This window comes from Caretta caretta, chromosome 21, assembly GCF_965140235.1.
Source record: "Caretta caretta isolate rCarCar2 chromosome 21, rCarCar1.hap1, whole genome shotgun sequence".
NCBI classification, from domain to species: Eukaryota; Metazoa; Chordata; order Testudines; family Cheloniidae; genus Caretta; species Caretta caretta.
Genome location: NC_134226.1, coordinates 5,191,366 through 5,204,137, shown reverse-complemented (window position 1 = coordinate 5,204,137; position 12,772 = coordinate 5,191,366). Strand labels below are relative to the sequence as shown.

General features: G+C 47.5%; 1 protein-coding gene across 1 annotated transcript in view; it reads left to right on the top strand.

Moving 5' to 3' along the window:
* The window catches only part of LOC125625260 (complement receptor type 1), a 58,605-nt gene that overhangs the window by 24,423 nt on the left and 21,410 nt on the right, over positions 1–12,772 (top strand). The window contains exons 19-27 of the mRNA XM_075122122.1: positions 1,003–1,185; positions 3,427–3,609; positions 6,223–6,399; positions 6,969–7,151; positions 7,847–8,029; positions 8,610–8,792; positions 10,450–10,641; positions 10,888–10,984; positions 12,294–12,379. Coding sequence (XP_074978223.1) covers positions 1,003–1,185; positions 3,427–3,609; positions 6,223–6,399; positions 6,969–7,151; positions 7,847–8,029; positions 8,610–8,792; positions 10,450–10,641; positions 10,888–10,984; positions 12,294–12,379 — 1,467 coding nt within the window. The remainder of the gene's footprint in view (positions 1–1,002; positions 1,186–3,426; positions 3,610–6,222; positions 6,400–6,968; positions 7,152–7,846; positions 8,030–8,609; positions 8,793–10,449; positions 10,642–10,887; positions 10,985–12,293; positions 12,380–12,772) is intronic.

Here is a 12,772-nt window from a genome sequence, read left to right as displayed (position 1 = left end):
TAGATAATGGGGTGGAGTAAAGCTGTGTCAGTCCCAAGCACTTGACCTCTTATTACTAATGCCCTTGGGATAAATATAAGCCAGACTTGTGGAATTTTGTATTTGGAGGAGTTTGGTAGGCAAGCTGAAAGACCTGGCACTTCTAACGGTAATGAAGAGAGGGTACGTTGCTGGGACCACCAGCTTCCTGAAACCTCTCTGGCTTGACTGTGCAGATTGCTGAGCTCCCTCAATGTCTGAGGTCAATGGCTGTGAAGGCCCGTTGGTTCCTTGTAGGACTGAGCTCCTTGGCTTTACCCTGGGGGTGCTCCCATGACTTGGAGATTGGTGCACAGGACACTCCTTGAGAAGATTACCCTTGCAAAGTTGCTATGAGGGGACCTAAGCTGTTACCAGTGTATCTCCATCTCCTCCTCTCAGGGTGGCCCTCCACATTTCCCACAACAATCTGTATTTTCAAGTAGGAATAACATAGAGGAGTGCAGCAGTTCTCAAACTGTAAGTCAGGACCCCAAAATGGGTTGCGGCCCCATATTAATGGGGTCACTAGATCGGGCTTTACTTGCTGGGGCCTGAGATCGAAGCCCGAGCCCCGCTGCCTGGGGCCGAAGCCAAAGCCCGAGTCCCACCGCCCATGGCCTAAGCCCGAGGGTGGCCTGGGTGGCTGGGCTCAGGTCACAGGTTCCCTAGCTGGGGCTGAAGCTCTTGGGCTATGGCTCCCCTGCCTGGGGCACAGGGGCTCATGCTTTGGCTTTGGCCACCCTGCCCGGGATGGCGGGGCATAGGCTGGCTCAGTCTTTCTTCCCCCGTCCCGGGTCGTGTACTAATTTTTGTTGTCAGAAGGGGGTCGTGGTTTAATGAAGCTTGAGAACACATGGGCTAGTGCAACAAGTTACGTGGAAAATATTGAAAGTGTAAAAAAGGCTTGAGAGCTGCGAAGGCTGCGGAGATGTTTTTCTTCCTCTCTGGCCCTGTGTTTCAGCTAAAGCGTTTCTTTTTCAGAGGTTAGATGCCCAGCCCCACAAATCCAGAATGGAAGAAGAGTATCTGGTGATAGACGTGTCTATTTATATAATGACAGTGTTACCTTTGAGTGCGATCCCGGCTACACCATGAAGGGTCACAGTCTGAGTCAGTGCCAAACTGATGACACGTGGGATCCACCTCTGCCAGTCTGTGAGCCAGGCAAGTGTCAAAACTCTGATTTGTTTGTATTATGCATCTAGAAACAGGTTTCCCTTCTGTCTGATCCGTGAGCACCTCCAACGCTAACCCCGTCTGGATCTGTCCTGCCTGCTGCTCACCTCAAATCCAGAGACTTTACAGACTGGTTTGAGGGGAGAGGTGGACGGTCCCAGTTGTTAGGAACAGACGTAGAGGATAAGAAATGAACCAGGTTGGGGGCAGTGCTGGCAGGGCTCCGAGAGCAGTGGGGATGACAGATGAGTAAATTTGTCCCTTCTGTTTTATTGCAAAGCTTGTGCTTTCCCACAATGCATTTGGGGGTCAGGATTCCTCCAACTGCAGCAGCTGCAAGAAGTGACCCAAGTTGGCAAGAGCCATGGGTCTGCTGAGGGGGAATTACTGTACCACAAAGGTGAAAGCAGAGCACTTTTATCTTCTTCTGCTCAGGATCCTCATGTCTGTCCCATCTTGAAATGGGAACTGGAAGTGATTTAGAAGATGATATTCAACAACTTCTTGGTCCACCGCAGCTTTTGCAGGTGGTACTTCTGCTTCTTCTGCTGTCTTTCACTATTTTTATCAATTATGAGCAGTCCTTCCAGTAACTACGCACGCTTTTCACTCTTCCTTTGGAGGTGGAATATGTCCCTCTAGTTCCTGCCTGTGGAATAATCATGAACTCACTTCTGACTTTCCCTCTCACACTGGTCTTTCAGTCAAGCTCTTTTCTGTAATGGGGTGGGGATGAGAGTGTTACAAATGAGTAAAAGATTCAGAAAAGCAATCGGCCGTTAGCTCTTGCAATGTAACATACTAAATAGTGAGCCTAAATTGTCCAATGATTTTTGGTTGCCCAAAATAAGATGCTTAAAGGGGCTTGATTTTAATTCTGGGTGATGAGTGTCCGTAAATTACCATTGTGATCCTGACTACTCCCTTCTTGGGGAGGCATCACTTCATTGTACGGCGTCTGAAGCTTGGAGCAACCCCCACGCTCAATGGGAAGGTGCGTTTCTGTTCTGCTTGCTGCTTCCCTTTATCTCGCTCGGTGCGTCAGACACGCAAAAGGATTTAAACAGATACCCCAAGAACTTTGAGACAAGCCACCAATTCAGCAAATTCCACAGTTGGGGACCAAACCTCCAGTGAGACTCACCTGGCCAAAGTCACTGCTGGCAAGAGGAGCTCCTTTTAACTTCAGCGGCATTGCATCCACTTGTACCAGCGGTGAATGATTCTGTGAGTGCAGCCGGGTAAGGTTCATGCTGAAAGAATTGCTACAGGTGACAAGAGGACGTGAGAATGTAGAAATACTTATGAAACTGAAGTAAAAGACTTGTCAAAGGCAATGGCTCAGTGGGTAAACAGCCCATTTCATCCCACACGTGCGTTGGAGTCTAAAGGGTTTGTTATGCTTTCCTTTTCAGCCACGTGCGTAAGCCCAGAAGTGGAGAATGGAAGAACAAATGGGGTACAGCGTGCCTACAGACCCAGCTCCTGTGAGGGGCCCACAGTTTGGCGTCTACTCCTTGCACAAGCTCCTATCACAGGATTTAAGATGAAAGACGAGCTCACCAGTGCAACAGAATGAATAGCAGGGAATTAAAGCTCCATTTAATTAGACACATGGTGAAATAAATGCTTTTGAAAATAAAGGCATTGTATGTGCACTCTGCGCTTGTGCACACAGATATACCCCCCACTAGGAAAATATTGAGGGGGCGGGAGGGGAAAAAGCATCTGTCTGAATCCCGAGGCACACTTGACATGAATCACAAAAACTGGAAACTAGTATCTACGCTCCCCTCACACACACAGAGAGAAACACGTAAACCTCTGCCGCCAATCCCTACCCCTTGCTACACACTCAGTCAACAGAAAAGATTTGCAGTGGGTACTGGAAAGGCCAACAAGCGTGAACTGTTTCAGACCCTGTGCAAGGAGTAGATGCCAAACTGTGGGCCCCTCACAGGAGCTCTCCTGCCAGCCCTGCTCTCTCTGTCACTGAGAGGGAGCCATCTGGGGCCTCTTCTCCCCACAAGAGGAGCAGTATGGAACCCCGTGGGATGTGGTTTTAGGCGGGCTTGCATGATAGCGTTTGCAGTGGAGAGGTTAAAAGCAACACCATAAACTCTTCCCAGAAACTGGTAGGGAGTCAGTGCAGAGCACAGGCACCAAGGGCCCACTGAACAGCACTGCTTGCCGGGCAGGCTGACGCCTTCTGCACCTTTTCAATTTCAGAGGTTCTCTGCATCGCCCCAGCAATCCAGAATGGAAGAAAAGTAGCTGGACGTGGACCTGTCTACAGACCCAGGGACACGGTTAGGTTTGAATGTGATCCTGGCTACACCCTGAGCGGCAGCCGTCAGATTCAGTGCCGAGATGAAGGAATCTGGGATCCTCCTGTTCCAGCCTGCACACAGAGTGAGTGTGAATCAAGGTTGACTGCAGGGTAACTGAGACGATCAACATCTGGTAGGGATGTGCCTGGACGCAAAAAAAAACCAACGTCCTTTGAATCCAGGAGTCACTTTTCAGCTGTGAATGGGGAACATACAAATATCCGCCCACCCCCTAATCTCTTGAGTGTGCTCGTCCCTGTGATAGCTGATCCCTTGCGTCCTGCCCTGCCCTCCTGACAGGGAGAGATCTGGCAATGGTCTGTCTCACTGAGCATCCTAAAGCTGTGAATGGAAACACAAATCAGCAGAACTCATCCCGCTCTCCACAAATTATATTTGGATTTGCTTTCCCACAATGCATTTGGGGGTCAGGATTCCTCACACTGCAGCAACTGCGAAAAGTGACCAAGTTTGGCAAGAGGGGACCTGGTGAGGGGAATTTCTGTAGCTTAAAGTTGAAAGCAGAGCATTTTTATCTTCCTCTGCTCAGGATCCTCACGTCTGTCCCATCTTGAAATGGGAACTGGAAGTGATTTAGAAGATGATACTCAATAACTTCTTGGTCCACCGCAGCTTTTGCGGGTACTTCCGCTTCCTTTGCTGAATTTCACTATTTTTATCAATTATGAGCGGTCCTTCCAGTAACGACAGATGCTTTATACTCTTCCTTTGAATGTACTTAGATTGTCCTTAGATTTCCAGAAAGCTTTTGACAAGGTCCCTCACCAAAGGCTCTTACGTAAATTAAGTTGCCATGGGAGAAGACGGAAGATCCTTTCATGGATTGAGAACTTGTTAAAAGACAGGGAACAAAGGGTAGTAATAAATGGTAAATTTTCAGAATGGAGAGGGGTAACTAGTGGTGTTCCCCAAGGGTCAGTCCTAGGACCAATCCTATTCAACTTATTCATAAATGGTCTGGAGGAAGGGGTAAACAGGGGGGTGGCAAAGTTTGCAGATGATACAAAACTGCTCAAGATAGTTAAGACCAAAGCAGACTGTGAAGAACTTCAAAAAGATCTCACAAAGCTAAGTGATTGGGCAACAAAATGGCAAATGAAATTTCATGTGGATAAATGTAAAGTAATGCACACTGGAAAAAATAACCCCAAGTAGACATACAAAATGATGGGGGCTAATTTAGCTACAGCTAATCAGGAAAAAGATCTTGGAGTCATCCTGGATAGTTCTCTGAAGACAGCCACGCAGTGTGCAGCGGCAGTCAAAAAAGCAAACGGGATGTTAGGAATCATTAAAAAAGGAACAGAATAAGACAGCGAAGGGCAACTAAAATGATTAGGGGTTTGGAATGGGTCCCATATGAGGAGAGATTAAAGAGGCTAGGACTTTTCAGCTTGGAAAAGAGGAGACTAAGGGGGGATATGATAGAGGTCTATAAAATTATGAGTGGTGTGGAGAAAGTGAATAAGGAAAAGTTATTTACTTGTTCCCATAATATAAGAAGTAGGGGCCACCAAATGAAATTAATGTACAGCAGGTTTAAAACAAATAAAAGGAAGTTCTTCTTCACACAGCGCACAGTCAACCTGTGGAACTCCTTGCCTGAGGAGGTTGTGAAGGCTAGGACTATAACGGGGTTTAAAAGAGAACTGGATAAATTCATGGAGGTAAAGTCAATTAATGGCTATTAGCCAGGATTGGTAAGGAACGGTGTCCCTAGCCTCTGTTTGTCAGAGGCGGGTGATGGATGGCAGGAGAGAGATCACTTGATCATTACCTGTTAGGTGCCCCGGAGTGAGTGACCTTGGCATTGGCCACTGTCGGTAGACAGGATACTGGTCTGGATGGACCTTTGGTCTGACCCAGTATGGCCGTTCTTATGAAGGTGGAATACGACCCTCTAGTTCCTGTACGCTGAATAATCATGGAACCATTTTTTGTTTTTCCCCCTCACACTGGTATTTCAGTCAAGCTCTTTTCTATAATGGGGTGGGGACAAGATTGTTACAAATGAGTTAAAGATTCATAAAAAACAACAGGCATTAAGTACTTGCAATGTAACGCACTGGATAGTGAGCCTATATTGTCCAGTGATTTTTGGTTGACCAAAATAAGATGCTTAAAGTAGCCTGATTTTTGTGTGTGTCTGTGTGTGTGTGATGTGTCTGTAAATTACCATTGTGATCCTGGCTCCTCCCTTTTTGGGGAGACATAACTTCATTGCACAGTGTCTGCAGCTTGGAACTGCCTCCTCCCTCAATGTGAAGGCGCGTTTCTGTTTTGTTAGCTGCTTCCCTTTGCCTCGCTCGGTGTGTCAGACACACACGAGGGTTTAAATTGAGACCATGAGAACTTTGAGACAAGCCACCAATGCAGCAAATTTCACAACTAAACACAGTGAAACACACGGGCCAATGTCACTGCTGGCAAGAGGAGCTCCTTTAAGTTCAGTGGCATTGCATCCACTTGGAACGGTGCTGATGGATTCTGCGAGTGCAGCTCAGTAATGTTCATGCTGAAAGAATTGATAAAAGCGACAACAGGATGTGATAGTATAGAAATAGTTATGAAATTGAACTACAGTAAAAGACTTGCCAGAGGAAAAAATGGTTCAGTCCATTCCATCCCACGCCTGCGTTAGAGTCTAAAGGGTGTGTTATGCTTTCCCTTTCAGCAACATGCGTAAGCCCAGAAGTGGAGCATGGAAGAACAAATGGGGTACAGCGTGCCTACAGACCCAGAGACATGGTTGTGTTTGAATGCGACGCTGGTTACACCTTGAGTGGCAGCGCTGAGACGCAGTGCCAAGATGATGGTAGATGGGATCCTCCTGTCCCCACCTGTGAAAGAAGTAAGTATGACTAAGGCTTTGATCCCATTGTGATGAGTCAGACCTGGCAGGGCTGAGCCGGGAGGCCAAAAGGACTGTGGGATTAGTTTGAGACCTGACAAGGGAAATGCAAATATCTGTGTAGTTATCCCAGTGTTCCCTGTGTTCCTCTCCATCGTATCTGGGCTCTTCCATTCTCCAAAAAGATCCCTGAAGAACTGAGTCCTGGTCAGTTTTGCCCACTTAACCTCCCTCCCAAGTTAAGGGAACTTGTGGGTGGCCCCTACCAATGAATAAATAGTCCCAAAGTGGCAGCATTTCCCATATAAACACAAAATATAGAGTGGAAATGGCGCTTGGAGCCTTACTTAGGCATCTGGGAAAATGTTTGGGGGTTACAAGAAGCATAACGGAGTCATCATTCTTTATAGGCATTTGGGGGGATGTGAATGGATGGAGGTATGTGATCTGCATTTGTCTCACTGCTGTTGTGTTGGACATGACTCAACAGAAGTATGCAGATATTTTCCCTTCTGGAGATCAGCCTGCATGAGCTCTGCTTCAGTTAAAGCTCTCTTCCCTCCCTGTAGCGGTGCAGTGTGTCTCTCCTCCAGCCATCGCCAACGGGAAGCCCAGTGGCCAGGCCTTGGCAGTGTTCACCAGTGGAATGTCTGTAAATTACAGCTGTGAGCCCGGCTACTCCGTAACTGGGCAGGCATCTATTTATTGTACGGCATCCGGAACCTGGAGCTCTCCCCCTCCTCGGTGTGAAGGTGCGTTTATGTTCTGTTACCTAGAACTAAGAGGAAGAAGCTCCTACCACAGGATTTAACTCAAAAGACAAAGTCACAAGTGCAACAAATTTAAGAGCAAGGAATTAAAACTGTATAATTAGACACAGGGTGAAACAAATGCTTTTGAAAATAAATGTGCTGAATGCAAACTCTGCACTCCTGTGCACACATACACACCACATTAGTGAAACATTAAAAAGCTGCAGCTGTGTGAAACCCGAGGCACCCTTGACATAAATTAGAAACACTAGTAACTAATTTCCACACTCCCCTCACACTCACAGGCACGCTATCCCCATCTTGCCTTGTTACACGCGAGTAAAGAGGAAAGTGTGTCCCCCAAAGGCGAACAGGCCAGTATTGTTAAAGACCATGGTGCCAAAATGAGGGTCCCTCACGGGGAGCTCTCCCACCAGCCCTGCTCTCTCTGTCACTGAGAGGGATCACTCTGGGGACTCTATTCACCATGAGAGGAGCAGTACGGTTCCTCATGGGATGTGGTTTTAGACAGGGTTGCGCTATACTCTTTTTGCATTTTAGAGGTTAAAAGCAACACCATAAACTCTCTTCCCAGAAACTGGTAGGGAGTCAGTGCAGAGCACAGGCACCAAGGGCCCACTGAACAGCACTGCTTGCCGGGCAGGCTGACGCCTTCTGCACCTTTTCAATTTCAGAGGTTCTCTGCATCGCCCCAGCAATCCAGAATGGAAGAAAAGTAGCTGGACGTGGACCTGTCTACAGACCCAGGGACACGGTTAGGTTTGAATGTGATCCTGGCTACACCCTGAGCGGCAGCCGTCAGATTCAGTGCCGAGATGAAGGAACCTGGGATCCTCCTGTTCCAGTCTGCACACAGGGTGAGTGTGAATCAAGGTTGACTGCAGGGTAACTGAGATGATCAACATCTGGTCGGGATGTGCCTGGATGCAAAAAAATAAACGTCTTTTGAATCCTGGGGTCACTGTTCAGCTGTGAATGGGGAACATACAAATATCCGCCCACCCTCTAATCTTTCGACTGTGCTCGTCTCTGTGATAGCTGATCCCCTGCATCCTGCCCTGCCCTCCTGTCAGGCAGAGATCTGGCAATGGTCTGTCTCACTGAGCATCCTAAAGCTGTGAATGGAAACACAAATCAGCAGAACTCGTCCCGCTCTCCACAAATTATATTTTGGATTCTTAAGGGAGTGAAGGGCGAGTTCTAGGGACCGAAAAGTAGCAGATTGGGAAAATCTGAGTTCGGGGTGAAGGGGAATCGAGGTCGGTGATATTTAAACTTTTTTGGATGTGTCGCATCACCGGTGCGATGCAGGGTTTGACACAACACAGGCATCCTGGGCTTTTCCCCCTCCTGGAGACCAGCCTATTTTATGCTCTTCTTGAACAGGGTTCAGATTTTTTTCCCTGAAATATTCTTCATCCCCTCTCCCCCCTTTAGTGTTGCTGTGTCCCCCACCTCCGGTCATCGTCAAAGGGAAGCACAATGCCAAGCCTTTGGCAGCTTTCCCCAGTGGAACATATGCGAACTACAGCTGTGAACCTGGCTACACCCTCCGTGGAGAGGCTTCGATCTATTGTACCACATCTGGAACTTGGAGCCACCCTTCTCCTCTATGTGAAGGTGAATGGATTTTCGGTTGGCTTCTTCCTTTTGTCAGTAACCCAGCAGGATGGATAGCGAGAGAAAGAATGTTCAGACACACCATCTAATGCAACAAAATTCACAGCTGGGAATAGGTTTCAGAGCAGCAGCTGTGTTAGTCTGTATCCGCAAAAAGAACAGGAGGACTTGTGGCACCTTAGAGACTAAAAAATTTATTTGAGCATAAGCTTTTGTGAGCTACAGCTCACTTCATCGGATGCATTCAGTGGAAAATAGAGTGGGGAGATCTATATACATAGAGAACATGAAACAATGGGTGTTACCATACACACTGTAACGAGAGTGATCAGGTAAGGTGAGCTATTGCCAGCAGGAGAGCTGCGGTGCGGGGAGGGAAACATATTGCAGTGATAATCAAGGTGGGCCATTTCCAGCAGCTGACTGAGGAACAGTCATGGGAGAGGGAGGGGAATAAACATGGGGAAATAGTTTTGCTTTGTGGAATGACCCGTCCACTCCCAGTCTTTATTCAAGCCTAAGTTAATAGATTCCCCAGGGAGAGACACAGGGCTATAATCACTGCCGGCACAAGAAGCTCAGTTGACTTTGGTGGAACTTGCACACTGATGCCGGTGGAAGCGTGGCTCTCTGAGTGCTGCCGGACAAGATTACAGTTGAGAGGATTTATAAAAGTGTCAGAAGGAAGATGGAATAGTGTAGAAATACTCACGAAAATGAAGTTAAAGGCTCTGCAAAAGAAATGACTCTGTAGACAAACTCCCACGCAGACTCTTAGGGCATGTCCACCCATCGATGTTGCAGTGGTTTCACTAATGGTGTGAACCCAGACACTTGCTGTTATTACAAATGCAAATATATTCTTTTGAGACAATTGAATTTGAAAATGTAAACGAAGGAAGTGGCAGAGAGTGCGTTCACCAGAACAGTCTGAAATCTCCCAAGGTGCGAATCTGGGTGTGTACACGCTGCTAGATACAATGAGAGGTCAGCGCTCACGGTTGAGGCAGCGCGAGGAGCGGTTATTTATGTTCCCACGTCTGCCGTCGGTGAGGTGTGCTCGTCTTATCGCCTCAGCCGCTAGATGAGAGTAAGAGAGAACTGAAGTGTCTTGCGTCAATGGGATGTCGTATCAGTTTGTGAAGGGCTTGGGCCCTTTAACAGATGATGCTCTATGTGGATATTAATTCCGTTGGGCATTGCTGAACCTATAGAGTCCTATGCTTTCAGGCCAGAAGCCACGATTGGGACCCTTTCGTCTTTCGCTGACAGTACTTCTGAAAAATGGCACATTTTAGCGTCCTGGGAGTAGGGCAGCCCAAGGATGGATATTAGGACCTGAGGTAAACAGGGCAGGTGTACATGTTGTTTTAGTTGATTGGGAAATAGAGGTTCTTGTGCCAGCGGTGAGTTTGGCCCAGTGTGTGTTGTTTTAGGTTCAGTGTCCAGCTATGAATTTTATTGCATTAGCACCTTTGTCTCATCGTTCTTTTTCCCTCGGCTTTAGTCCTAGTGTAACGCCTGGAAGAATATTTATAAAGCAGATCTGCAGTTGTTTCTTTGTAACTGTTGTTGTATCTACCTGCACCTGACGTGGTACATGCCAGCAGAGTAGATATGGTTCTTTTTTTCTCATATGTATTTCCTTTCTTCCTAGAGGGCTGTGGAGTCCCAACGAGGTTAAGCTTTGCTGAGCTGAAGAGCGAGTATAAAAATCAGTCTTCCTTTCCTGTTGGGAAGACTATAAACTATACTTGCCGGCCTGGATACAGTAGACACCCGCATATGCAATCCACTATTACATGCCTTGAAAATCGAACGTGGTCAGAAGCATTCGAGTTCTGTAAAAGTGAATATCATAATGAATTTTGTTTCTATTGTTCAATAAAGGTCTTTGAGGCACTAAGTTGTGTCCACGCTGCAAAGTGTTACGTATCTTTAAATAGTTAATAGTGACTAGTAAAGCTCTCTCGCTGTGCCTGTTCTGGGCCCTTTTAAATGCCATCTTTATGGGGAGTGTTAAATATGGACAGTTCCTGGGGATAATTGTTGCATTGAAAGAGAGAAGCCTAATCCGAGCCTTGTTCTCCACCAGAGAAATCGTGTGGTCATCCAGGAGAGCCGGAGAACGGCAGAGTTATTGTAACAGATATCCATTTTGGGTCAACCGTCAACTTCACGTGTGAAGAAGGGTAAGTTTCAGACTGCCTGAGCTGACTACTTGTGCTTCGCTTACAGCTGTGGAACACAAATGGATATCCTCATATTCCCCCAACTCCTGAAAGCAGTTTACTCTTCCGTACGAAAGCAGCCCTCCATCTTCTTGGCTCAATCAATATAATTTTTATATGCGAGGAAAGACGGATTGGAATAAGTCTCCCTCTTTTCTTCACTCATGCTCTGCCATTGATTGTACAAACTTTAGTTGCAGTTTGGCCAGCTGAATGCTCTGCCTGCAGGTGCTGGCTGAGCACAGATGTCTCCTGTGGAGAGTAGGATCCAAGTGACCAGGGCAAACCTTGGAATCTCTTGGATTTTACCCCTGCTTGGACACGGGAATAGTTCTTCTTCGGAATCATTGGAAATGGCTGTTTTCCCGTACGGAGTTGGGTGGAAGGGTTTTCACTGACTGACTGCCCACCTGCCAGACTGATGAGGTGTCTCCAAAGGGAAACCCTGCTGGGGAAGGTGCCCGAGTGAGAATGCTGGGGATACGGTGGCAGAAGAGGGCGTCATATGCCCGCTCCATTTGAGGATGAGGACTGTGCTTCAGGGGTCTGCAGCTGTAGTGCTGGCTTGTGACCTTGTAGAGCGTGTCCTATGTGAGGGCGAAAGGGAAGAACCTGTGACCACAGGAAGTCCCATTTCACAGACACTGCCTGTAATGACAGCTGGCTGCTGAACTCCAGAGGTCAGCTCAGCTGAGGTTTGCTGTATAGCGTCTGTGTTTTGGACCTCTCTGCTGGGGTGGGGTGTTACTCCTGCATGCATTACAACAGTCTTGATTGACTTAGTTTATGACTCTCAAGCTAGCCAGACCCCAGCTGGGTCTGCCTGGCCCGCACCCACAGAAATGTATCTCCTCCATCATGAGAAAATCAAAACCCCTCTTGGCAACCTGCCTGAAAATGCCGGGGGAAATGCTGTAGTGGTGTTCCTAGTTTGCCTTTGGCTTGTGGTTCAGTGGTGGGGAATGATCCATCTGATGTGGTGAGTAGGACTTGAGGGAACCAGAAGGAGATTTGGATCCCCCGTCTCACAGAATAGCAGCTCATTGGTCCGACATGGGCTTCTGTACTAGAGATTAATTCTACAAGAGGCTGGGGAGTTCGGCTCTGGCAAGGAGCGTTTCTCCAGTGGTGGTCAGTCAGAAGTCAGTGGTGTTGGTCCCCACCTGCTGTGGCTGGGGAGAAGAGCTTCCCAGAAGAACTGAGCTTCTCAGGAAAGCTCAAACACCAAAGAAATAGATAAGAACTGATAATCCCCTCTGCCTAACAACAGGCACCGGTTGATTGGACGGCCTTACAGACGATGTGACATTTCTGGCATGCGTGTTGCATGGACTGGTGATGTTCCCATTTGTGAGCGTAAGTAGGTCATAATTGTCTGTCAAAGTGCTTAGGTACCACCCCCCCCCCCCCAAATGTGAATAAACAGATATGGAAGAATTCTGATCCCCGCCCCGGAAAGTCTCACCTGAGGCACAGAGTGATTATGTGACATATCGTTTAGGGAATCAGTCAGTAGCCAAGTCAAAAATTGAACCCAGGTCTCCTGAGTCCAATGCCGGTATCTTAAGAACCAGACCATATTGAAGGGGGGTTGCACCTTAGAGAGAAATGTCTGTGTTAAGTTCCTGGCAATCAGAATTTGGTGTTTCTTTGATGACTGAGTAATAGCAAAAGGCATTCAGCTTGGTATGGCAAAAATGCCCCACCAAGGTGGTTATTGGCCCTTCTGGATTTCTGAAGAGCACAACA